The 26,942-nt window shown below is 45.9% G+C and overlaps 2 protein-coding genes across 10 annotated transcripts in view; one reads left to right on the top strand and one right to left on the bottom strand.

The window, feature by feature from the left end:
• The first annotated feature begins 3,922 nt into the window (after positions 1-3,922).
• LOC105479222 (DENN domain containing 2D) lies at positions 3,923-21,264 on the top strand. 3 transcript variants are annotated; one of them, XM_011737138.2, is made up of 12 exons: positions 3,923-4,206; positions 8,697-8,872; positions 9,767-9,879; positions 10,520-10,589; positions 11,289-11,366; positions 12,502-12,642; positions 13,830-13,978; positions 16,213-16,390; positions 19,201-19,242; positions 19,651-19,735; positions 20,064-20,303; positions 20,756-21,264. In XM_011737138.2, the coding sequence occupies exons 1-12, from the start codon at positions 4,149-4,151 to the stop codon at positions 20,830-20,832; spliced, it is 1,407 nt and encodes a 468-aa protein (XP_011735440.1). In that variant the 5' UTR covers positions 3,923-4,148; the 3' UTR covers positions 20,833-21,264. The 3 variants fall into 3 exon arrangements, with proteins under 3 accessions (XP_011735440.1, XP_011735442.1, XP_011735441.1); XM_011737139.3 differs by lacking the exon at positions 3,923-4,206 and adding an exon at positions 6,916-8,098; XM_011737140.3 differs by lacking the exon at positions 8,697-8,872 and having other exon boundaries at positions 4,186-4,206.
• Positions 21,265-23,463: 2,199 nt separating this feature from the next.
• Positions 23,464-26,942, bottom strand: part of LOC105479221 (choline/ethanolamine phosphotransferase 1) — a 46,557-nt gene continuing 43,078 nt past the window's right edge. For all 7 annotated transcript variants that reach the window (XM_011737134.3, XM_071095901.1, XM_011737135.3 and 4 more), the window contains exons 6-9: positions 26,107-26,238; positions 25,471-25,629; positions 24,867-24,992; positions 23,464-24,263 (exon numbers count right to left, since the gene is read on the bottom strand). In XM_011737134.3, the coding sequence (XP_011735436.1) occupies positions 24,144-24,263; positions 24,867-24,992; positions 25,471-25,629; positions 26,107-26,238 (537 nt within the window). In that variant the 3' untranslated portion in view covers positions 23,464-24,143. The remainder of the gene's footprint in view (positions 24,264-24,866; positions 24,993-25,470; positions 25,630-26,106; positions 26,239-26,942) is intronic.

Raw genomic sequence — 26,942 nt, forward strand, 5'->3', positions numbered from 1 at the left:
TGGGAGGAAGAACTTTCCAAGTAGAGGGATCAACACACACAAAATGTTGGGATTGAAATCTTAGCACTTTAGAAGAACGGGAAGAAAGAGAATACAAGGAGATTTTTGGCTCTCAAACATAAGAGTAGAGACCCTTTCTAGGAGAGAGAGAGATTTGAGAACTTTTTAACTCCAGGAACTCTTTGTGGTAACAGAAAAGGCTATCTTTGTTTCTAATATTCAGATGTTCTTTCCTAATCCTGGATATCATTGCTTGTTTCTGGAAGACATATAGGTTATTCAACTCATTTCTCATAGGAGATGAGAAGGCAAGACTTCAGATGACTTGCAGTATACATAGTTTGAGACAGCTTGAGCTTTTGTTCATCTCAAAGGAAGAGGAATTGTGCAGGTCAATTGATGGTGGCATTCTGTATCGATGGGCCTATTCTTGGGGAAATATGGGTTGCTTCTGTTTTTGTTGTTGTTCTGGTGTCTCTGTGCCAAAAGAAGAGATTAGATTCTAAGTATGAGACAGGGTTTCCCCGTGAATGTAATAAACACTGCTCTTGTCAATCATTCTGGAATATGCAAATACTAAGACGGGCTGGGTTCAAGGGCATTCCCACTGGAGTCAGGTTAGCTAATCCCTGCAAGATGGGGGCAGCTCTAGGGTTAGGCAGAGAAGTACTCCAAAGAGGACCCTCATGCAGATCCCAAAAGCGGTGATATTTTATGTTTAAGTTTTCCTTTTATAACGTGCTTCTCTTATAAAACAAAGTCTTAACAAACCTTCGACTAAGTCTTAACAAAACCTCCTCTGACCTCAGGTATCTCTATACGGAATTGAAGATAGAATCATTGTCCAAGTTGGACAAAATGGCACAGGGGAGAACAATAGCAGTATGTCTTCAGATAAATGGGTATAATTGTGGAAGGGAAAGTAGTAGTTTGAATTCCCATGATGGACTCTAACAACCAGTGAATATCAGAATTGGTCTTTGGAGTGTGTGTTTCTTGAGGCTTCTCAGAAATTCCTGGAGATACAAGCCTGGTAATAGACAGCACTTTCTGCAATTAAAAGAAATGGAGCTGAGACTACAGTGATTTAAGCCTTAAAGGTATGTATGAAGTTTGGAATTTGTATTACAAATATATTCTTTCTAATCCTCACAACTGCCCTGCAAGGTGATTTTATTATGTCAGAAAAGTGAGGCTCAGTGCAATGCGTAACCCAAGGCTACAGGGCAAGCAAGAAGAAGAGTGGGCTCAGGTCCAAGTTCGTCTGTGTTGGACGCCCAGGCTCATTCTGTTATGTCATACTGACTGCCTCCTTGAATATTAGTGTGCTTCCTTTCAAGACCTTCAAAAAAGGGAGGCTAGGGTCATTCACTTCCACTCTACAGCCAGACTAGGAGAATGACCTAGGAGACAGTGGAAGATGGCAGCTACAAGAAGAAAAATAACCTTTTGTCTTAACAGAAACTGAGGTCTCCTGTGGTATCCTTTAACTTCTTGCTACCTTATCTATACATTTATCAACATCTATAGCCATTTTCATTTTTTCCCTCAGATAAAGTTTCATTTTCCCAACCAGGCGCAGTGGCTCACGCCTGTAATCTCAGCACTTTGGGAGGCTGCGGCGGGCGGATCACCTGAGGTCAGGAGTTTGAGACAAGTCTGACTAACATGGTGGCACCCTGTCTCTACTAAAAATACAAAAGTATCCGGGTGTGGTGGCGCTTGCCTGTAAGCCCAGCTACTCAGGAGGCTGAGGCAGGAGAATCGCTTGAACCCAGGAGGTGGAGGTTGCAGTGAGCCGAGATCGCGCCATTGCACTCCAGCCTGGGCAAAAAGAGTGAAACTCTGTCTCAAAAAAAAAAAAAAAAAAAAGTTTCATTTTCCCGTTTAAAGCCAAACTTCTACCTAAGCTTCTAATTGTCCCCTCCTCCCTCTTCTCTCAGACTCTGTTCCATCTGCACACCCTCTTTCTTATACTTTAAATGTCTACCCTTGCTAGTTCTCATTGCTATACCCATAATATGCTCTCATCTTTCCCATCTTAACCCATCACTTTAAACCCCAATTTTCCTCTATGGATCAATTAACTTGTTCCTATTATTATCCACACTTCTCAAAAATGCAGATTATACTTAGTTAGCTCCACTTCCTCCTATCCCAATAATTTCTAATTTTATTCTGAACTAGCTTCTTCCTGTTTCATTACCTTCATTAATGTCACCCTAACATCTTAACGAACACTTTAAAAATCTTTTTAAAGTATCATATACATACAGAGAAGTGCTTAAGTGTTCACTGCAAAGAACGATCACATCGCGAATACATCTAGGTATCTACCACCTGGTTAAGAAATAGGACATGACCAGCATTCTAGACAGAAACGCTATGGTATTCTCCCAGTCATTATTTCCTCCTTCCTCCCTAAAGGTAACACCATCCTGACCTCTCATACCGTAGATTAATTTCACCTGTTTTAAACTTTATATAAATGGACCCTTACATAATGTACTCTTCTGTGTCTGGCTTCCTTTTCTCAACATGATGTTTGTGCAATGTAGCCATGTTATTGCATGCAGCTGTTGTTTATTTTTACTGCTATGTAGTACCTCATTACGTGAATATACTGTGATTCACTCACTTTACTATGAATAGACATTTGAGGTTATTTCCAGTGTGAGCCTGTTTCAATAAGACCCCCTTGAACATTCTTGTACTTATCTTTTTGGTGCACATGTACACAGTTTTCTTCATCTGTTTTTAAAGAAAGGGAGTTAGTTTGGTTGGGAACACCACAAAATAGACTGGGGAAGTTAAGGCACAATAATATTCAATCAATTGGACAAGTTTATCATGAGCAACGACTGTTCTTACACAGAGATGCGTAAGACATGGATTCAGGCCACAAAAGGTACTTGAGGAAGGGAAGGGAATACACAAAGAATAGGGAACAGCAACAGACTGTAATTAAGTGCAAAATTGCATACGGCCAGAGTAAAGTCAACTTTTAGAACCTCTGGGCTAAGACTAGACAGTTAATACTAGGGCTGGATAACCAATTCTGGCTCACCAGTGGTGACTGGAGAGTCACCTGGAGGCCATGCCTGAGGAGAGGAAAGAGGGCTGCAGGTCTGGGAGTCAGGCCCACAGATCCCAGATGTATTTCTGCCAGAGTACCTTCTTCCCTCTGCCTACCCCTCCTGAAACGGACCCTAAAACCTTGTAAACAAGGCAACCCCAGATGGACTCTGCACTTCCCAGCCCTACAGAAAATGTTCTGAGAGGAAGCGGGGAACTAGGGCAAATCTTCCAGCAGGAAGTGGGCTTAGCAGACCCACAATGTCATGGTTGATACCTGAAGTTTAAAGCCTGGACATATTTGCAAGTTAATGAAGATGTGAAAAGGGAGGAGTGGAAAGGCTGCATTGAAACTCAGGATTAGAAGGGGAGAGGGGACTGCTGCAACAATTATGACAATAATCGTTCCTTGAATTTGTATTATGTAACAACCTACAAAAAGTTTTCTATATTCCTGAACTTTCACATTTCCGTGTAAGGGGAGGGGTTACCCGCATTTTGCTGGTCTGTTCAAGGCCAAGTTTGAATGGAAGGCAGGGTCAGCTCCCTAATCCGCATCTCCAGTTCCTCCTGAGGAACCGCAAGAGTGAGAGGACAAGTAGGGCAAGAGACCTGGAGATGGTCGAGGGGCTAAAGCAGTGGCAAAGGGAGAGGTGGAGGGATTGAGAGGTGTGAGGACTGAAAACTGTCTCTTTCGGGATTCGTTTGGAGCCACCTGGAAGGCGGTGATTTCAGCCAGGACACGCGCTTTTGCGGACTGTAGGGGGTTCGCTAAGTCAAGCCTCCCTGGGAGCCCCACGGAGGGTGGGAACGAGGTGGCGCCGCCCAGTCCCGGACGCGCGTCGAGCGCCCTCTGCCACCCCACGCCGCCCTGCCCAGGGCGAGGGCAGAGCGGGCCCGCCCAGGTGAGGCCGGGGGTTGGGCCGGAGCCCGGAAGGTGCGCCGCGCCGCCCCGAACCTGTCCCCTAGGCCTCCCCCCGCGTGAAAGTGAAAGTGTCGGACCCGAGGAGGTCAAGGATAGGGGGGCGGGGCCAGCGCGGAGTTGGGAGCGGGCGCCGGGCACTCGAGGGGCCATGGATGGGCTCGGCCGCCGCCTTCGAGCCAGCCTGAGACTGAAGCGCGGCCATGGGGGTTAGTGCCGGCCGGGGAGAGCGCGCGGGGACGGCGTGGGCACCGGGGAGCCGGCGGCTGGGGCCCGGGGGAGGGCGGCACGGGGCGTCGAGATCCGGGAGCAGTTGGAGGGGGACTCAGGAGGCTGCGCGGGGGCAGGTGAGCGGGAGGGAGCGCGGGGAGAGGGGAAGAGGGTCAGGTGGGGGCGGGGGCGGGACACGACGGCGAGGCCAGGCCTGCGGGGGCGAGGGGGAGGCGGCGGGACACAGGAAACCGTTGTGGGGCCCCGGGGCCACGTGTCCTTCCATCCAGGAAGCTTGTGGTGCAACCGCAGTGTGCCTGAAAGCGCCCCGGTTGTGGTGCCCTCCCAGAGGCACTGCCTCAGCTCCCGGCGTGCCCGCCGCCCCACCCCATCTCGCCGCCCTGGGACTCCTCCGTGGCCTTTGCCCAGTTCCTCGGAGCCAGCGCCCCTGCCCCTGCCCCTGCCCCGCAGATAGCCACCGGCCACAAACACAGGTCTCCTCGATGACGTTACCACCCCAACCCACCTGCGGCCAGGTGCCCTTCAGAGTGTGGCCTCCAGCGGAGCGGCGGTAGAACCTGCACAGCTGCTGCTTTCCAGCGTGTCGCCCTTTCCCTCAGCCCCGCAACAGTGAAATGGACATAATTCCCCCGTGCAGGATTATGGGGATTAAATTAGAAGTCAACTGCTAATTTAAAGCAGCAGCTTCTTTTCTTTCTTAGCAGAGCCCTGGGGTTGGAAGGAGAGCAGTTAGAAATTCATTCATTTATTCATTCCTTCGGCAAATATTTGTGTGGCTTACCACTAGCCAGTCCTATGGCTGAGCAGCCATGACCCTTAGATACTTTGCCTAGAGGTCCTACCGTCTGAGGAGCAAAGAGTGGATTAGAAAGTGAGCAGGGGCCATTCCCAGACAGCCTGCCCTTTCCAACATTGGCACACCAAAGAGGCCAAGTGAGCCCCTCTCTTAGCCCAAGCCCCAGAGTTGGGAAGACCTTAGGGAGTGAGGTCAGTGCGCCCTTCTTTGAACTGCAGTGACCTCTACGAGTGTTCTGTTCTTCATCCTGTTGCCATTCCTCCTGCCACACCCTGCCCCTTCTCCTTTTGCAGTGTCCTCTCTAGACACAGATCTCCAATATCTGGCCATTCCAGCTGCACCATCAGGGAGAGGTCAGAAACCACAGTTTGGGGCAGAGGCCTGGGACCATGCAGTGGTGGGAGCAGAAGGCAGGATGAGGCTAACATTCTGTCTTCTCTGGAGAGCACTGGCCTGGTCTGTCCTGGTCTTCCCAGACCCTGGGACATCTGTGTGAATGGAAGGGGTCTGCCCCCTGCAGCCCAGAGGAGACATTCCAGTTGTTCCCACCCACCCCTGCCCCAACACCAGGCACTTCCTGATTGTGCCTGAAGGAGCTTCCTGATACTGAGGAACTGTAAGAACTGAGGCCTAACACTTTTCTGGCCAGGAGCGTGTGTCCTGTTCATCTTCCATACCATCCTCCACCTGCCTGGGGATTCTCCCCCTTCCTCTTTGCCTTTTTGGCCCCAGGACAGTTGCGTATTAGGAGGGAGGGTGTGTGTGTGTGTGTGTGTGTGTGTATCCTGGTGACAAGGAGTGATGTGGTGGTGGTCCTGGCTTGAGAGCACCTGAGCTGGAAGGGATGGGCCAGCTTCCCAGATTAAGGTTCCAGAAGGTCCCCTCACCTATATTCTGGACAGATCTGGGACTTCAGTCAGGTGTCTGTGGGAGAGGCTTTCTGGTGGAGGAACAAGTGTAACCAGATTCCTGACTTCCCTAGAAAAGGTGACTCCCTCCTCAACTAAAACTCAGGAAAATAATTCCTTTCTAGGGCACTGGAGGTTAAATGAGATACCTTATATGAAACATGAGTTTGATGGAGGTTAGTTTTCTCTTATGCTTTTCTCTCCTGTGGATAACCCCTTTTGAAAGAGGGGAGAAAACAGTCTTTTGCTGCATTTCTTGGGCCTCATCCCAAAAGTCTAATTACTTTCTTTTGTCAATGATTTCTTAATTTTGCTATTCTCTTGGCTTTCCTGATAAAGCAGAAGAAAATGATCTGAAAATGCAGCCCAAAGGATTTGGGGAAAGGCATAATTTCGTTAGAATCTGGAAATGTCAGTGACAAGATTCTGTTTCTCAATGTCCTTTGAAGACCTCTGTGGGATATTTGATGTCAAATGCATCCAGAAGGCAGGAGCATGGATGTGGAGCTTTCCTAATCCCCATTCCCAACAAATCCTGCCAATTTTAATAGCCTTTGAATTACTTTATGCCTCAGTGTCCCCATCTGTATCAGGAAGATGCTTGTTCCTTAGACAGGTGGTAAGGCTTGTGCAACAAGTCTGTGTAGCTTGCAAGTAAGGTGTGGTGCCAGCTCCAAGTGTTCTGGTTTGCTCTTCTCACCCATTACAGCATTTGAACACCTTTCTTTACTGTAAATGAGTTTGGCCATCCACGAGTCCTGGCTTTTACTAGTCCCACAGAAGCCAGGTCTAGAGCTCTTAGAGGCAAAGCAGCTGTTTTCCCTATCCTAGCACCCCACTCTCTTCCAGAAGGCTGCTTATTCTTAGTAGGAGTGGCAAACACTGGCGCCAACCCCTTTTGCCCCCTGCTTTCCCTTTGAGGCAGCTTCCTGGCAAAAGCTTTCTCTGCATTTACTCATTCAGGGGTTTCTGTGAGAATCCAAGGTGATTTTTTGCTATTCCTTCTCTCTTACCTAGTCTCCAGACACAGCAGTGGGCTAGCAGCTCTGCCTGTAGCTTGGGCAGTACGGCTGACCTGGCCTGATCCAGAGGAAGGCTGAGCAGGCGTGGGGGTTGGGTGGAGATCACCCGGATGCTTTCCACTGCCACACAATCACCCTCAGGCTGCTGGTGCAGTCAGTCCCCTATCTTGAGCTGGGGACAGTCTCCTGAGCTAGTGCTTCCTATTTGAGAAGAGGGACTCTGCTGGAACCCTGGAACAAGTGCCAGTGACAGAACTCTGCATCGGGTGAAATTCACCGTTGTCGCTATTTCCCAAATATCACGAACTCTGGGCTTAGAGATGGGTTTTGCTCTTCACTGCACCATCAGGAAAGGAGGCTATCGGATATTGACTTCCAGAACTCTTTCTTTTGTTGTAAGAATTAATCTATTTGGATAATTATTAGGCCAAGTCTATTTATCTCAATCAGGAGAGGACAGTGGCATCCCGGCTGCAGAGAGTGTTTGGGCATGTGCTCTAGGTTGGGAAGTCCTGGAAGTTCTAGAATTCAGCAGGTGGCCCTGCTGGGGTTTTTGACTTCCATTGACCAACTTGAGAAGGGAAAGGTCAGCAATCTAAGTGATGGAGATATAGGATCCCTATCCTGAGACCAGCCAGTTTCCACTGCCCACAGTCTGACACTATCCACTGTTGTCCACTGTTCTAAGATTGTAAATAAACTCTCTGCACAATCTGCAGCCCAGATTCAAAATCCTTAGCCCAGAAGTAGCCAGACCATTCTGGCTTCTTTCAGCCAGAGGTGTTTGCTCTTGACCTTTTCTCTCGCCACACCCTGAGGCCTTTGGGAGGAGCTGAGATCTGCACTGCAGTGCCAGGATGCTGACTCTGTTGGTGCTGGCTGCTGCTGCCTTCCTGGGTCCCGTCACATCCTTCTTGCTCAACTACTGGGTGCACAGGATGGAAACTTCTCTCCCCTCTCTGGAAGACAGCGCGTGGCTTGGCTTCACGGAGTTGTGGCTGGAGGCTGAAGCAGCCCCTTTCTCAGGCTTTCTGTCACCAGTCTGTCTGTGTTAGGGGAGAGGGGAGTGTGCTCTGTCCTGAAGGCCCAGAGATGGAAGGACAAGTGGTAGGCCGGGTGTTCAGGCTCTTCCGACGTCGAGCAGGTCAGGACTGGACTGCCCACTTCCTTGTTTTTAGGGTGACCCTCTTAGGCGGGACTGTTTCTTCTTTGAAATACTCCTTCCTCCTCTTACTTTTATATCTCGGCCTCCACATGGTTCCCCATGTGACTGGGCCAGGAGGCTTCCTCTGCTGGTTTTTAAGAACTGGTCATGCCCTCTGTGGGGCTAGTGTGGTCACAGTCACATGCCCTTTGTGCCTGTTCTTATTCACTTAGTATGACCTAAACTCTCAGGCCATATTGTTCCAGGATTGCCAGAAGCACCCTACAGGTTAGGCAGTGTCTGTGGCACCCTGGGGCCTTGGCCTCCATGCAGCCTCTCCAGCACATTTCCGTGGCTTCTGCGTCAGTGTTTTCTTTCCTCTGCTTGGTTCCCCATGGTTTCAAGTCTACCAGGGCAGGTGTGGAAACTGCCCATTTGGCCCTGATCCTGAGTGACTGGTGGTGCTGGCCAGTATCCAGGTATCTCAGCATTGGCAAGGTGGCCTTGAGGTGTGGAGGTCACCCAGATTCTCACAGACTCCACTCCAGGAATAGATCAATGAGATTATACTAAATGGGCTCCGGTGTCTTGGTTTCAGGACCGCCCCAGGACAATTCGGGGGAAGCTTTAAAGGAACCAGAAAGGGCCCAGGAGCACTCTTTGCCCAACTTTGCTGGGGGGCAGCACTTCTTTGAATACCTTCTTGTGGTTTCTCTCAAAAAAAAGCGTTCACAGGATGATTACGAGCCTATAATCACCTACCAATTTCCCAAGGTAAGGACTGAAGGAGGGGCAGGGCCAGTCAGAGGACTAGGGTGTTTGGAAGGTGGTAGGGGTGGGGGTTCTACCTCCTTCTCCCCACCCTACCAGGGCTTGAGCCTGGAGCTGCCCTGAGCTCTGAGCTCGCTGCTCTCCATTTCCTTCTTAGCACAGCCCCAGTCCTCTGTTATCACCCACAGGATCTAGGTCTAACTTCTTTGTGAGGGACTGACCTAGGCTTCCTAGCAGGGAAACTAGGCTAGATATTTTGCCTTTTAGGGGACCTCATAGGTCTTCCAAATCCCATTTTCAGTCACCCTTCTCTGTAGAGAAGCTTACCTTCTGCCAGACCTCCTAGAATAAATCCCCTCTCTGGGATGTGTGGGAAGGAAAGAGTGGGGCAGTCATGTAACTGGTAGGCAGGCACAGCCCTCTGCCTGAGCCCAAGCATCAGACTCTTTCTTGTCTGATCCTGCACCAGGTAGAGGGGTGGGAATCCTCATTAACCCTTCTCATTAGGAGGTGTGCCAACTGAGCTGGCCGCTTCTCTTCTCTGATGTGGTGCCTCTCTGATGTTGTCCTCTCAGAGGCCTGGGTCATTTCAGGGCCTTTCTATATTCAACATGGCCCTGTCCCCTTTCTATGTAGATCCTCAATACTGAGGTCGAAGTCAAGCTTATGTCGAGTTGACTGAGGAGGGGCTGTTTCAGCTTTGGAGTTGTTCCAACCAGATCCAGAATGCAAACTGTGCAGAGTGATGGGCAAAGGCACCCTTCACCCCTATGCTAGTGGAGAAGCTTATCCCTAGACTGCTTTAGAGCCTCAAAGGAAACCCACCAGCTCTGAAGCCCTCTCCTCCTACCTCTGCCCCCAGCTTCACATCCACTTGTCTTTTCCTTTTCCTTGTAGCGGGAGAACCTGCTTCGGGGTCAGCAGGAGGAGGAGGAGCGGCTACTCAAAGCTATCCCCTTGTTCTGCTTCCCAGACGGGAATGAGTGGGCATCACTCACCGAGTATCCCAGGTAATTGCTCAGGCTTGAGCAAGGGTACTGGATTTGGAGAGAAGGAACATGTGTGAGTTCTGTGGCTCCTGTAGCCTCCCTCACTGTTGTCATTTGTTGATTTTCAGCCCAGGAGTGTAATCGATTCATTTGAAAACATCTGGCCTGGGGTCCCTCAAGGCCAAGGATATTAGCTATCAGTTTGATCAGTCACTTCTGTCCAAAGAGCCAGATTCTCCCACCTGTCTTAGAAGCAATAGTTACTGCTTTTAATTCTGCTACTGGCCCAAGCTGGACTTAGCAGAAAGCAGTGAGCCTCTAAGAAGGCGATGTAGCAAAGACCCTTCTAGCATGAGCCCTGGAATTCGACTGCTTGAGCTTTGACTTCACTATTTATGAGTTGAGTGACCTTGAAGAAGAAGCACCCTCTGGCCTTAGTTCCTTCATCTTTAAAGTGGGGATAATAACTGAACCTGCCTCAAAGAGTTGTTTTGACAATTAGATGAGATGGTGTGTTTAGGGCTCGACACCAGTGAGCCCTTACTCCTATGATTAATCAGCAGTTCCGCTTTGCCCTCCTCTCCACCCTCTAATCCTGACCACTTTTCTGTTTTAGAATCCAGTGAGCAATGCAAATCAAGCCTTGTCTGCTCTTTCTTAGGGAGACCTTCTCCTTCGTTCTGACCAATGTGGATGGGAGCAGAAAGATTGGATACTGCAGGCGCCTCTTGGTCTGTGCAGCTCAGAACTGCCCCTTCCTTTCTGCAGTCTGCTCAGCTCCATGGCTGGGCTTGCTCAAGCCTTAGCTGTAAAAGTCCAGGCTTGTTGGCAGCACCAGTTGTAGAGAAAGCACAGCCCAGGACCTTCTGCCATGCTAGTGCTCCCTCTGCAGCCCCACAAGCACGAGGACCTGATGCCCCTTCTCCCCCTGCTGGTCAGGCTCTGGTCTGTGCTCTCCCCGGCTTTTGATAACTTTCCTCTTTGTGAGAGGCTCCAACTGACTCCTCTCCCTGCTGCTCTACCCAGGCCTGCTTACCTTGGACCCTGGAGCCTCCCAGAGCAGAGGCTGGGATTTGGACAATTAGTTTCAAATCTCAAGTCTCAGGAGGATTCCCCAAGTCACCTTTACAGTGCTTTCCTCCTTAGCCATTTCTTCATCTCTAAGGCACACTTGCTTCCCCTCTTTGCTGACCCCAGATTGTGTTGGCACTGAAGGCAGCAGCACTTGCCCACCAACTCACTCAGTACCCTCAAGGATTTCTTCTTTTGGGATTTCTCACCAGGGGGTGGCCACTCTGACCTCCCTGCTGCACCCACCATTCCCCATAAATTCCCCCTCCCCAGCCCTCAGCCTTGTGCTCCTTCATACCAGTTGGGAGAAACCCTTGGGGAGGCTGCAGCACTGAAGAAGCCTTTCTGTCCCTCCCCAGCCTGCTGGCCCTGGCCCTCGCCTTCCCAAAGTGTACTGCATCATCAGCTGCATCGGCTGCTTCGGCTTGTTCTCCAAGGTAGGGATGGAACAGGATTCCTCAGGGCCTGTTTGTCCTGCCCATCTTCCAGGCTCTCTCTGGCTGCCAACCCTGCCTGTGCAACCTAAGTCCTTAGTGGAGCTCTTCTCCCATAGCCAGAATCAGCTTTAAAGTACACTTGGGAAAACTGAGGCAAAGGGGCATGCACTTGACTTAAGGGAAAAGTGGAAATTGAATCTAGGGGACTGGACTCCTTGCAGAGACAGCTACTGTTCCCGCTCTAGCCAGGTAAGAAAGTAGTTGAAGTAGGACAAGGGGAAGACACTTCTGCCCCGAGTTTCAATTTCCTCATCTGTCAAATGGATATAATAATCTCACCTTCCTATCTCACTGGGTGGTGTGAGGTATAAATGAGGTGATATATGGGAAGACTCGTTATAAAAGGCAGAGCACTAAACAAATATGAAGGAGTTATAAGACCCATTCTGACTCCTTCAAGGGTAGAACAACAGTTGAGGTCCCCAGGACTTCTGCTGGAGCTAATTTGAGTGCCAGTGCATCTGAGTCAGGATTTGAGCAGAATCCATGGGGGCCATGCCATCCATTGGTGACCAGAAAGGACTTCATTATGCTCTGACCCCAGCAGGACCTTTGGAGGAGGAAGGGAGGAAACTCTGTCAGTCTTTGCTTGGGTAAAGAATTCCTTGGTGCAGTGTTCCTAGGGATGGAGGCAGTCTCTGACCCCGGGAATCTATAGTGGGAGTTGGAGGACACAGAGTGGTACCAAGAGGCTTAGGCTTCTAGCCTCCTGCTGCAACCAGCATGAGTGGACATGGTACCATCATGGGTGGTGAGTTTACTCCGGGATGACTTCCCAGGGAGGTGCTTTTATGTTGGTGTTAGGAGAGGGGAAGAATGTGGACTGGTAGAGAGATAATAAAAAGGAAGCTGGAAAAAAGCAGGTCTTACATGGGAAATAAACTGCAGATTATTTAGCATGAGCCCAGCCTCTGCCAGGGAGGGAGAGACCAGTTCGTGGAGGGCCCTAGAAGATACATGAGGACCAGCTGAACCAGTATGGGAACATTATGATGCTCAGGGGCATGTAGAGTCTCTGCCACCTGCCCGATAGTGTCCCTTTGAGCTGTGCCTCCCGTGGTTCTTTTCTCTGCAGATCCTGGATGAAGTGGAGAAGAGACATCAGATCTCCATGGCTGTCATCTACCCGTTCATGCAGGGCCTCCGAGAGGCAGCCTTCCCTGCTCCTGGGAAGACTGTCACTCTCAAGAGCTTCATCCCCGACTCAGGCACTGAGGTGGGTTAGCAAAATGGGTGAGACCGTCCCTAGCTGGAGAGGGTAGGCATCTGTGGCACCTCTTACCACTGTTCTTCCATTAACCAGGTTAAAGTACAGAGAAACTGAGCCAGATGGGGACTAGGACTTGGTTAGAATGAACAAAGTTGAAATCAAGCCCAAATTTTCTGATCCTTCTAACTCGATACCCACAAGCACCTAGTTACTGCTCAAGCCACCAAGACTTTTATTTATAATAAACAAACCATGTAAGTTGAGGCTTCTGGTGCTATAAAGGGCTTTTCCCTCAGCCCCCAGACTGCCAGTTGCCCCCACCCCCACTCCACTCTCCTTTGTTTGTCCTGTCTCTACCTTACAGCCTCCATCTGTCCATTTCTTATCATCCATCCCCACCCCCGAGTCTCCACCCATGCATGGGGGAATGCTGTTGTTTTAAGGCACCAAGCACTCTGAGGCAGCAGGTAGAACACTGTTCTAAGAATTCCAGTCCTGACCCCTGGAACTCTGAATAGTCTCTGTGCCCGTTTAAACTTGGCTTCCCCACAGGAAAATAAGGGGAGAGGCTAGAAACTTTCACTTTCTAGAAAAATTAGTACTGAATGCTTGCTGTGTGCCAAACTATACCATTTTCTGGGAATACAGTAGTGACCAAAATGAATGTGGTCCCTGACCTTTTGGAGCTATAAGTCCACTGGGGAAGACAGATGTTAAATAAACACACCAGTGCATGTTGAATTAGAAATTATGTAACTGGGATGAAAGGAAAAAAAAAACACATGGTGCTACATAAGAAGAAGATGGGAAAGTATCACACGACCAAGAGGGGGGCCTCTGTAACCTGAAAGAAGGTAAGAATGAAGGGAGCAGAGCAGTGCAGGAGGAGGGCCCCCACAGTGAAGGCTGCAGGCAGAAAAGATAGAATTGCTCAAGGAACAGAAGCCCATGTGCTGAAGCGCAGTGAGAGAGGGGTGTGTGCTCAGGGAGGCGAGTGAGGGAGGGTGCGGGACATTATGGGCCATACTCGAGATCACATCACTGCTGTCCTCCAGCCAATTAGCAGGGGAAAGAGAGACAGGGTCAAATTCACTCCTTGGGGAAGGAATAGAGGCTGGTAGAGGCCCAGCACTCTGGGGTCTGCACGATCTTGCAGTGTAGTGACACCTTCTCTCTCTCTGGTTTCCCCACAGTTCATTTCACTGACACGGCCCCTGGACTCCCACCTAGAACATGTGGATTTTAGTTCTCTATTGCACTGTCTCAGTTTTGAACAGATACTTCAGATCTTTGCCTCTGCTGTGCTGGAGAGAAAAATCATCTTCCTGGCGGAAGGTCTCAGGTGGGCCCAGCCCCTGAACTGCTCACCTGAACTGCCCAGCATCCCTGAGTTCAAGGGAACAGACTGGAGGTTATCCAAGGAAAATGGGCTGTAGGGCCCATGTGCCCACCCTCCTGTTTCTAGCTCCTTGTTCTTTAAACCAAGAGAAACAGCTGTTTTGAACCACTCAAACTGCCTCTTCCTCCACACAGGACTGCTGCCTGGGCCTGAGGAATGCTCCTGACTTAGCTAAGGGAAGGACAGGAAGTATTCCTGGGACAGCTCAGGTGGGACCAGTTAGGGTGGATGTAGACATGATTCTGCCCTTGCAAGGCTGAGGGAGGGTGGAGAACAGGGCAGGAGGTAGATACTCATTCAACAAACATTTATTCTGTGTCAACTGTTTGCCAGATGCCAAGCATTGGGAAATACAAACTTCCCTTCACCTGAAGGGGATGCAGAATTATATAGTGGTTGAAAGCACAGGGATTCAGCAGACTTAGGAGGTCCAAATCCAGTTCTTCTACTTTTAGCTATGAGGTTCCCCTTAAGTTAGTTAACTTCTTGAAAATGGAAATAATGATTGTGATTACCTCATAAGGTTGTGGTGAGGATTAAATGAAATAATGCACATTAGGTACCTAACACCCTGCCAAGCACATATTGCTGAATGCTAGCTGTTATTCTTAAGCTCACAGTTGAGTATATCCCTGTGTGTAGTGGAAGCAGGGTACTATTGTGCCATAGTCTCTACCTCTTAGGGGCTTCAGATCTGAGAAGGACATGGGGAGACGTAATAGAATGGAGAATGAAAAAAGTCATAAAACAGTAGGGGTGGGGTGGACCTTCTATTCATATCTGGGGAGGCAGAGAACCAATGATTTTAGGTTGACAACCCTGCTTTTATCTTTTAGGGAAGAAAAGGATGTTGAGGACTCAATAGAAGTCAAAGGGTCAGGTGAATGTCATGGGTTTCAGAGGAAAGGAAACTTGGGCAACCAGTGGGGTCTCTGTGTTGAAGATTCTGTAAAAATGGGTGATAACCAAAAAGGAACTAGTTGTAGGTAATCCTTGAAGGGAGTGACATCATATTTTGCTTTGGAAACAGCTCTTTCACTCCCAGCCCTGAATGGAAGCCAGAAGTTCCTGTGTGGCTAGAGCTGGGATTCTGCCTTTCCTCCTCAGATCAGTGTTTGGAAAGTGGAGGTTGGCAGGATTTACCTCTCAGACGTTTACTTTCTTCAGGGAAATCCTACCACTCCCCACTTCCTTCCCACACTGAGTTTTTCAGCTCCCTGAAGCTTATCCAGGGAGGGGACTTCCAGTCAGCTAGCCTCTCAGAGACGCAATTTTGCTAATTCAGGAAGTGCTAGCTTGAAACCTAGAATTGAAACAAGGATTCCCGCATCTGTGCTTTTATTGGCCTTGACTTTGAGACAATTTGGCTGGAGGAAAGAGCCATGAAAGCCAGGGGAGAAATGAGAAGACAGAGAGTGGGACTTTGTGTGTGTGGTGGCGAGAGGAGTAGGGTCCAAGTTGTGACTTGGGCAGGAGTGACGAGAAATGCTTCACTGGAAAGTCTTGAGGAGCCACCTTTGTGGGACTTTCCGTGTAGGAATTGCTGGGCAGAGGTTCTTAGAACCTGGGAATTTCCCAAGCTACTCAAGCAGCAACCTGGTAATCTTTAACACCCTTGAGTGCCCAGAGGGGGCTGTGTGGGGGCAAAGGCTGGGGGTGAGGTTGGATAGACATAGGAAGGTAAAAAGGCTTTGCCTCTCGGCTGAGCCTCCAGTGCTTACTTAGTTGTTTGTTTCTTAACTACACTGCGAATTCCTTAAAAGCAGGGTCAGTGTCTTGCTCTTCCTGGTATCCACATCTGTGAGGTAGGCTCACAGCTGTGAGCACAGGATAGGGGCTCCATCAATTATCTCCTTGAATGAAAGCAACTCTTCTTCTCTCTTCTCTTCGGAGTCACTTTTATTTTTGGCCAGTAGTAAGTTGAGAAGACTAACTGGGAAAAGAAGGGTCAAATCGAGGTCCCCCTCTTGATAGTGAAGCCTCGGCCTCTCTAGTTTCTCTCCGTCCCTCCCAGCAATGTACATTCAAGCTCTGTGACCAGCATGGCCCCCAGACTTGCCTTTCTGCCATGGGCACGGGCAGCACTGCTGTAGCTGCTGTTGGTGGTGGGCGATGACAGGTGTGTAGCATGGAGGTGCAGGGGCCTCCTGACTCTCATCCTCTGTGCTCTGTCCCAGCACCCTATCTCAGTGCATCCATGCTGCTGCCGCGCTGCTCTACCCCTTCAGCTGGGCGCACACCTACATCCCTGTTGTCCCTGAGAGCCTTCTGGCCACCGTCTGCTGCCCCACCCCCTTCATGGTTGGAGTACAAATGCGCTTCCAGCAGGAGGTCATGGACAGCCCTATGGAAGAGGTATGATGTGGCAAGAAGAGTGCATGATTTGGAGCCAGGTAGACTGGGATTCAGATCCCAGCTCTGCTGCTTACAGCTGTGTGATTAGGGGCAAGTTACCTTACCTCTTTAAGCCTGAGCTTTCTCACCTCTAAAATGGGGATAACAGTGGTCACTTCCTAAGGATTCTGGGGGAAACCACCTGCATAGAGCTCCTAACCTGGCACCCAACACACAGTTGATGCTCAATAAACGCAGGCTCCCTTCTGAAGGATTTCCCTTTAGGCATAAGGCACAGCGGATAGCTTATTCAAGGGTGATCAGACTGTTCCATGCCAGCTGACCCTGATGAACAGTCTTCGGGGTGTCCCATCTCATCCAAATGGATGACACAGCTGGTCTATACAACACACACTCCATTGGAATGTATTTGAATTCCTTGGAAGTGAGCTAACGTGGCCCTCTGGCAAACTGTGAGTCTTAAGAATGCAGCAAGTCATCTTTCTGAGTAGCTCAGAGCTAAATGGGTTAATGAGGATACAGGTCTGAATCCTTTTTCATTTTGTTAGCTTCTTACATCTTGGCAGTGCCCCAGACAAACCAGAGGACTCAGTTGTGAAAATGGGCATTAAAAGCATAAATCTATCCCCACTGTTGGAAAAATAACTCAAAGCATGTGCTTTAGAGTGGTCAGTAGGGACTTTCAAAAGATAGCATGTTGTTATATCATAAGCCAGAAGAGGGACTTGGGAATATCTGCCCTGGCCATAACCATTGACTCATTCCAAGAGATTACTGAGCTCCAGAGACTTATCCAAGGCCACACAGACAACAGTGGAACCTAGCACAGACAAAACCAAATCCCCTCCTATAGAAACTATTGCTGGGAAGTAAAGAAGAAGGCTGTGTTTCCTTTCTTTGCTCCACTGGCCCCTCATCCTTCCTTAGGACTGCTGAGTACACATGCCCTTTGAACCAGCCTTAGCTTTGTGACTAACTGGGACAGAGTATTAGCCCCATGTTTAGCAATAAACATTTAAATGTCCCAACCCCAGAAGTTATGAAACTTCCTGACTCTGCAGCTCCAGCTCCCTGGAAGCCGTGGCTCCTCTCCTGATGGCCAGTCAGACTCTGGCTTTTGGTAAGGGATTACTCCACAGACAATAATATGCCCAAATACTGGAAAGAGTTCTGGGAACAATCTTGAAAAACAAATTATTTATACACACACTTTCCTCCCAATCCCTCAAAGGAACCGTCTTCCCTCCATGAAGGCATCTGAGCCTATGTATACAAGTGGTTTCAGGCCTGGACTAGTTCAACTTTTCTCCCCTGACAACAGATAATTACAGTGCATGCTCTATTTTTTGGCATACTTTCCACTCTCTTTCCTTGTATTTGGAAGAAGGGACAATGGAGGGATCATTCTCTCTATTGTCAAGACCAAGGGTCACAAATGGAAGAGAGGCCTAGCAGGCATTTAAATGACCAACACATGATTTGGGAAATTACAGTAAACTGGTGGGAACATTCCCTGCCTAAAGCAGGCAACTGCTGCTCAGTTCCATCTGAGTGTTGTCCTTTAGAAATGTGGACCCAGTGTTAGATCTCCTGACTTTTCAGGAAAAGCCCCAAATCCAAATTTTATGTGAGATAGTCCAAATATTGGAAACCAAATCAATTATTTAAAAATACTGTAAGGATCAAAGAAACAGATCTGCTGGTTGGAATCAGCCAGCAGGGTGCCTATTTGTAATCTCTGGTCTAGACTGAAGGCTCCCTGGGCAGTTCCAGCCCTGTGCTTATCTTACCTGAGGACTGTAGACACATGGTCTCCTCACTTCCTTTCCTCTTCCTGTTGACCCTGGGCTCATTTCTTTCCTTTGCTGTTTCCTGCTGGAAGGCCCAAAGCTGTGAGGGAGTTTTTCTTTTTCTTTTTTTTTTGAGATGGAGTCTCGCTCTGTCACCTAGGTCAGGAGTGCAGTGGTGCAATCTCTGCTCACTGCAAGTTCTGCCTCCCGGGTTCATGCCATTCTCCTGCCTCAGCCGCCAGAGTAGCTGGGACTACAGGCGCCCACCATTACGCCCAGCTAATTTTTTGTATTTTTAGTAGAGATGGGGTTTCACCGTGTTAGCCAGGATGGTCTTGATCTCCTGACCTCGTGATCCACCCGCCTCGGCCTCCCAAAGTGCTGGGATTACAGGAGTGAGCCACTATGCCTGGTGGGAGTTTTTCTAATAGAAAATTGTACATAAGTTGTTGCAAGCATGAAAAAAAAATAAAAAGATGTTGGTCTCTGTTCTAGAGAGCAGGGAGTTGAAGGGGAATCAGAGAGAGAGGAATGTCATCTCAAGAATATCAGTCTAGGCTTGGAAAAAAATTGGTTCTCTTATTAGCAGTATAGTATGACCTCGGGCAGCTTCTTTGGGTCTGTTTCCTCATCTTCAAAATGGAGATGGTATCTGCCTCACAAGACTGTTGCTTGAGATCAAATGTGTAAAGCACTTATGTGAGCAATCTACTAAATGCTCCAGGTAGAAACAATTTCTGCAATGTTTTATTAAGGGAGTGACTGGCTGTGATTTCTCCATCTTGTATTTCCCTTCTACCTTAGCTCTTTCTCCTACTCCCTTCCTACAAACACCCACTGAGATTTCCAGAGGGGAATGGTGAGAAAGGAGAATGCTAGACAGGAAATGAGAACTGAAGATATTGATTTTGTTGCTACCTGGGCTGAAAGATACAGCCACAGGCAGAAATCAAGACGGTAAATCCTCTAGAGGTCTATGAAGAAAGGGGACCAGAGAAAGCCAGTCTATGTTTATTTCAGGTCTTGCTGGTCAATCTTTGTGAAGGAACCTTCTTAATGTCGGTAAGTGTCTGGGTTCAGATCCCCTGCAGGTCTACCACTCTAGTTTCCACTTATTTAAACAAACATTAAGTTCTTTGTTGAGCGAGAATCTGTGCTAAAAAGACCGCATCTCTCTCAAGGAGCCCATGGACATATAAACACAGATGACTTCACTATAAGACAATCAGTGATAGTGCCTTTTAAGCAAGGGATAAAAACCAAGTACCACCGGGGTGGAGAGGATTCCTTGCTAATGTCTAGAGTCAAACTAAAGGCCAAGAAACAGCTTGTGTTGTTTCTGTCTCATGTGGCTGATTATTTGTGGGTGGAGTAGGGGTGTAGAATTCACGCCCTCCTTATGCTTTTCTGCCAACCCGCTTCACTCCACACTTCCTTCCTGCTTGACCTTGGAGCTCCGTCCTCTTCTAGGTTGGTGATGAAAAAGACATCCTGCCACCGAAGCTTCAGGATGGCATCTTAGACTCTCTCGGTCAGGGGATCAATGAGTTAAAGAGTAAGTCCTTACTCTTATTTTGGGTCTCTCCAGGGAGTGCAAGGGCGTGATTCTCAGTCATTCCCTTCCAGAACTAAAATGAACTCACTCAGAAGTCCTAGAACCAGCCCTAGAGGCCTAGAACCTAGGGCAAGTCTGAATTTGGGATTGCATTCTTCCTAAGTAATGGCAGAGAACCCATACCCAGATCGCCATTTCAGTTATTATGAACCCTACCCCATGGCTTTCCACAGGAGCTTTCAGCCTGCATGAAAGCCATTCTTGGAGGTGAGTTTGGGTAATTTCATCCTTCTGCTACCCTCTGAGATGGCCTTTATATCTCCTGCAGCTGCAGAACAAATCAACGAGCATGTTTCAGGCCCTTTTGTACAGTTCTTTGTCAAGACTGTGGGTCATTATGCTTCCTATATCAAGCGGGAGGCAAATGGGCAAGGCCACTTCCAAGAACGATCCTTCTGTAAGGCTCTGACCTCCAAGACCAACCGCCGATTTGTGAAGAAGTTTGTGAAGACACAGCTCTTCTCACTTTTCATCCAGGAAGCTGAGAAAAGCAAGAATCCTCCTGCAGGTAGTAACAGTCCCCATCAGTCTAAGCCCATAGAAGGTTACCTCTAGAATAAAAAGGAGGGGAAAGAAAGAATACTTCTCTTTAGAAACCCACAAAATAGGTGTAGGCAGACTTTTATTAGTGGAGTTGAAATGACATAACCCGAAACCTACGAAAATGTCTAATGGGCTGCCATTTTGTGGAAGCTGGTTTACTCATTAGCCAACAGGACTGAGCCCTTTCCTTTGTTTCAGTCTAGAGCTAATTCCTGCTAAGTATCTATCCTCTGTTTATGGGCTCCTTTTTGGACAGAACGGAATGTTTGGATCTCCAGAAGCCTGTGAGGCCAGAGACATCCCAGCAGAGATGGGAGTATGGGGAGCAGACAGGATATTTCTGATCCTTATTCCTGAGCTCATTATAGTCTGCCTGATCAGATCAGATGCCTCTAACACCTGTATCTGAACCCACAGGCTATTTCCAACAGAAAATACTTGAATATGAGGAACAGAAGAAACAGAAGAAGCCAAGGGAAAAAACTGTGAAATAAGAGCTGTGGTGAACAAGAATGACTACAGCTACACACCATTTCTGGACTTCAGCCCCTGCCAGTGTGGCAGGATCAGCAAAGCTATCAGCCCCCCAAATCCATAACCTCACTCTGAGTCTTGGTATCCAGGTATTGCTTCAAATTGGTGTCTGACATTTGGATCCCTGGTATCGATTTCTCAGGACTTTGGAGGGCTCTGACACCATGCTCACAGAACTGGGCTCAGAGCTGCATTTTTTGCAGAGGTGACAGGTAGGAAACAGTAGTACATGTGTTGTAGACACTTGGTTAGAAGCTGCTGCAACTGCCCTCTCCCATCATTATAACATCTTCAACAGAGAACACACTTTGTATTTGAAAGGCTCAGCCTCTCCACATGAAGAAGTCTATGGACGTGTAAGGATGAGAGTAAAGAGGAAAATCTTATTTTTATGTGTGTCTTTGGCTTTTACTACGGGTGGAGAATGAGGAAAATAAGGCAATGAATATGAGAATCAAGTGGAGGACCTGGCCATGGTGGTCCTGAACCTGGGGATATGTTTGGAGTGATAGAATCATGGGGGGCAGCAGCTCTACTTCTTCTAAGAGGAAGGGTAAGAGATACTGGTAAAAGCAGCAGCAGCAGCACTCGACACAGGGCAACCAAGTCCTTGGTTTGGAGTCAGGTGTGCTTTCCAGAATCCTGGGAGGAGAGGCTCTTCACTGAAAGGAAGCAGCTTCAGTCTAGAGTAATTTGAGGATAGGAATTTCAGCCAACAGCAGCCTGTGAAGAACACTACATAGCTTCCATAAGTAGGTCGGTTTCCCCATCACTTTCAGTTTGCACTAGTCCTTTACCTTCAGTCTTGGACATCCTACCTCCAACTGATCTTTATTTTGAGCAGCACAGTTCAATTCTTTAGCTAAAGATGAAGGGATCTCTGCACTGACATTCTTCCCCTTTGAGAAAAGAATCCTGATTTTAAGAGTCTGAAGGAGTTTAGTGGTCACCTAGTCTCCCCTCCCTTGATACCTCTACCTGATCAGATCAGTTTCTACTCAAGCATTGGGAAGCTTTTTTTAGAAGAATCTTATCTTCAAAAATTCTACCTTTTTAATGCGTGTATTTGTGGCCCTCAGAAGTTCCTAAATTCTGTACAAAGAACACAAAAGTTTCTGGAGGGTGGAACAGGGCATATTGAAGTTAAAGCCAATGTAATTTGCTTTTGGGAGTGCAGAGACGTAATGAAGGTGGCAGATGTCCCACTGTCCACACACCATGCTTAGCTACACTACTATTCTTCACAGCTTCTAGGAATTACATTTTTTTTTTTTTTGGTATTTTATGGTAGTGGTGCCTAAATATGGTTGTACCTTCAAAGGCTTCAGAAAAGGAACTGGAATCCTGAGAATCTTGTGAAAACACCCTCTAATGCCTCATCACAAATATACCAAATTATCTCCAGTGATAGGACCTGGAAATCTGCACTTTGTTAAAAGGTTCTTCAGGTAAGGTTTGCTGAGGCTTATTACAAATGTACCCTTGATTTGATGCTAATGCTGTATTTAGGGCTGAAGGATGCACACACTAAATATCTGAGTGCTTTTCAGATTCCATCTATGCTGAAAAAGAATGTAAGAGAATAAACATATTTCAATTAGCCCTCAATATCTTGCTTTAGAGCTTTGGCCTACTAAAGCCCAGTATAGTATAGGAGAGAACACTGCACCAGGTTTCAAATCTGGATTCTAATTTTTGTTCTGAAAAATAGCAACTGACACTGGCATGCCATTTAACCTCTCCAGGCCTCAATTTCCACTATAGATAATACCCGATGTGTCAGTAAGACAACTGATGTAACTTTGCCAAACAAGTAGAATTATCCTTCCTCCTTTGTCCTGCTCTGTCCTAGCTTTCAATACTTGATCTGCCCTAACATTTTCCTGTATGTACTTCTTTATCCCAGATATTGGAACAATTGCTAGCAAGGAAAGGTAATGATGGATTTTCATTTCCCAATATAGTCTGGCAAAGAAATTAAAGGTTTACTTCTCCTTGCTAATCCAATCTACACGGGATGGATGGAATCATTAAAAGTGCAAGCAAGGAGCGCTCTGGCTGCCATACAAGACAGTGTAGCTACTGTTTATTCCTGATTATGGGACAGGATATAGATGAAAATCAATAATAAGACATTCATTTTAGCCAATAGTTTAAATCTTTTCTCCTGTGTTCCTCTTCTTCAAGCAACTGAATTATCTGTATAAAATGGAAACATATCTGGTTCCCATTTCAAACTATAGTACAGATACCAAAGAGGAGAGTGCCAGAAAAGGAGAGTACAAAGTAACCCCTTAGAGAGGCCCAGGCACTTGCTGAAAATTTAGGGGAAGGGTCTGAGATTTCTAAGTGACTGATAATTACATAGGTGATGACTACAACACAAAAAAACCATTGACAGGAAAGATGAACATAGTTCTCCTTTTTAAAGTTAAAGTTTCTACAAAACAGAAATGTCACAAGACACATTAGAACAATGCAGTGGACCAAATTTTCTTATTTATTAAAGAACAGAAATAAATTTTGCTTAAATTTAAAAAAATAATATTAAAACTTAGTTTATCTTTTCACTGAATAAAACTGAGAAAAAGTTGGCTTTCAGATCATATATTTATTTAAAAAAATAAAATGGGAAATTGACAAAGTTACCACATTATTCTGCATGCTAACAGGATTTCCCAAGCCTGTGAGAGAATCATTTCTTGAGCAATTAAAAAAAAAAAAAAAAAGAACTTCCTCAACAATGTAAAAATAGGAAACCTTTCAATCCAAATTCAAGGTCTTTATTACTAGTTCCACCTCACAAGCTAGTGGGATGTATCTGTGTCACAAGCTGAACTCCTTAGTAAAGAAAGCTTGAGAAGACACTAAACAAGGATGTTACTAAAAGACGATGATTTGTTAAAATTATAAAGCAATCATCTTTTGGCCTGCAAATAGTCAACATTAGAACTCCCCACCACTGTGGATCTGGCTCCCCATCACAATGTTATTCTGAATCCAGGATAATTACAATCACATGGCATTTTTTTTCTGCATGCTTTCTTGGCCCAAACCCTGCATGATAACATATACAATTTACAAGATGGGACTTGAAATTCCCATTCTCACACAGGATAGTTAGGGAGTGTTACCAATAATAAAGAATAAAAGTTATACAACATTGATTATTATAAATTATATTTGTTCTTATCCACCCCCATTCTCCTTAGTATGTTCAGATTCCTTCCTGCAGAAAACATGGTGTTCCTATATAATACCAATTACATCATTAATGATGATTAGAATGAGCTGTAGAAACCTTGATTCTGAAGACATGTATGTGCAGGTGAGACGCAATCTGATTGCAAACACTGACACAGTAGCGGATCAAATCAAAGAAAGAGAAAACCTGGAAAGAAAAGAGACATTCTCAGCACCCGTTTAGGCTCTCCCTAAGCTTCCTGAAAGTAAAGAGGAGTGGACTCTGTTTTCTCTGCAGATTGACCTTCTATTCTAAACAATAATTCAGTTTCCTTGCAATCTTTACTTCACATACAAACTCTTTGTTAGAGAGACAAATGGCAAATATTTTAAGCTTTATGGGCCTTATTGTCTTTGAAACAGTTGCTTAACTCTGCCATTGTAGCATGAAACCAGCCAAAGACAATATATAAATGAATGGCCATAGCTGTGTTCCAATAAAACTGTATTTACCAAAACAGGTTATGGGCCCACAGGGTGTAGTATGCCGATTCATGCTTTTTTACTCAGTCAGCAATTTGCAATTTGTGAGCCCTGCCTGATGTAGGCAGGACTAGTAAGATTAATGCAAAAACTAAAAGGCTCAAATATAAAGTCATAGAACTCTCACACAGCCCCATTTATGTGGATTTCTGACATTCCAAGTCATTACAATTATATGAACTATCTCTCATGACTGGCTCATCAAAATAAGAAAACAAGCAACCTTCAAATCCTCAAACCATGAAATAAGACTTAGTACAATACCTACCAGGGCAATCCAAAGTACAATATATTCATCAATAAAGCTGTTAAAATACTGGTCCAGAAACAAAAGTGCTGGACCTATGAATGCTGTGTCATGCAAATGCATTTCACTTTTCGTCATGTGTGCAACCTATGAATAAAACAGAATAACGTAGGCATTTTCATAGGAGGACAATTGTGGACTACAGAGTAAATCATATTGTGCTCAGATATCAACTTCCAGTAATTATTTAGGAATAGCTGTTGAATTCCCAAAACTAAAAACCCAACAATAAGAAATGTGTCTGAGAAACCTGCCAAAAGATGCTTTTCACAAGGAGCCTTAATTTGAGTGTCCAGATTGAGACTGAAGAATGTAGATAAACTGAACAACCAAATTAAACAGTGGATAAAAGGGTGAAAAGTTGTATGTTTTCCAAGAACTTCCAGTAACTTCAAATTGTAGCTTCACAAAGGGTAAAAATAGTTCACATGTTGATATCAAGAGATTCTGATTAGAGGAGGGCAAACTCTAGGACCATTTAGGAAGCACAGAATGAAAACTATGGCCATAAAACCAAAATAAGATAAAAGTGAAAAACAAAACAAATAAAAACTCAGGTGCTTACCACAAGCTTATTAGTGATTTTAGCAGACACAAAACCAAATGTCAGTATATAAAGACAGGGATGCTTTTCAAAAAGCTGAACTGTGGATTTCTTGTAGATCATTGCAGCTAATGTAATCACTGATCCAATATGGAGAAAAGGAGAAAGGACACTTGTTCCCTGTACAGAGTGAAGAGAAGAGTTAATAGTATTCAGTACTCATCAGATACTGCATGGATCTGCTCCAGAACAGTTCAACTCAAACTTTCAGGAACCTCATGGTACCTGATAGGCAGCAATTTCTATAAATCACAAACTAGAAGAGCTAATGAAAAGTAGCAGCATAAATTGATTAGGTACAAACTGAAGATTTCACTTCAGAGACCAGGCTTATTTTTACAAAGCAGCTCATACTTTAAAAAACATGTGAATAAGTGTGTGTGTGTGTGTGTGTGTATGCATAAAACTATGACTATATAAAGCATATAAATGTGGGTAAGTATATATAAAATTGAAGTTTTGAATATTAGTTTCTTTAAAGGCTATGTATAAATTATAAATTAACAAATGATTTTATACATTTGAAATAAAAAACAAAATGACGACAAAACCAAGTCCTAGTGTAAACAAGTGTTGAAAATCTTAAGGCATACTTACTGCTATTGTTGATCCATTTTTGCCAACACCACCTGTGAAGATTACACGGAAGTAATTTGTACAGGAAAATATGGTCCCTGCTACAGTACAAAGTGCAGGAAAAATTTTCATTTGAATATTCAGCACTGGAATCTTTAATGGGTAGAGAGAGAAAACAATTAAAACATATACAAACTAAAATAAGAAAACAGTCTAATATTTGATTCATATTCCCAAAAACTTTCCATTCCCTCCAATTACATAAATATGTAAAGTAATGAAAGTTTCCTTTTCCTCTTCGTTATAAGCAATATAGCAAGTCTCAAGTGTTGAGACTATTTAGAAATTAGTTTCACTTCTGATATCAACCTTAAAAAAAAAAACACACATTCAACTTTATTAACTTGTGTCACAAATTAAGATAGATTCACCTAATGCATCCCAGAGATCTTGCAACAGTGAACCAGGATGTGTTCTGGCCTTTTAATAAAAGGAGTGCACCTCGCCTTTTTCTTTGTATATGTTTTTGAATTCTACCTCTAAATCTGTAGAACATTCATAATTGTTGTGAGGAAGTATGAAGCATAACAGAAATGTTGCAACTAGATATAAAAATCTGCAGAGTACAGAGAATGGAAGACAAAATTTCTATTCAGAAGAGTTCCCAACTCCAAATTGTTAGGATACAGGCAGTAAAAGCAGAAGGCAACTAAGAAGGCATTCACATGCAGGAGAAAAAACAGGTCAAGTACATTCAAACAGATTCTACTACTATGCATCCAGAATTTTAAAGTTTAAATGTACTTTTCAGAAAAGTGAATAATATATTCATAAAATATACTGAAAATGTATTTACC

This window comes from Macaca nemestrina, chromosome 1, assembly GCF_043159975.1.
Source record: "Macaca nemestrina isolate mMacNem1 chromosome 1, mMacNem.hap1, whole genome shotgun sequence".
In the NCBI taxonomy this organism is placed as follows: Eukaryota; Metazoa; Chordata; class Mammalia; order Primates; family Cercopithecidae; genus Macaca; species Macaca nemestrina.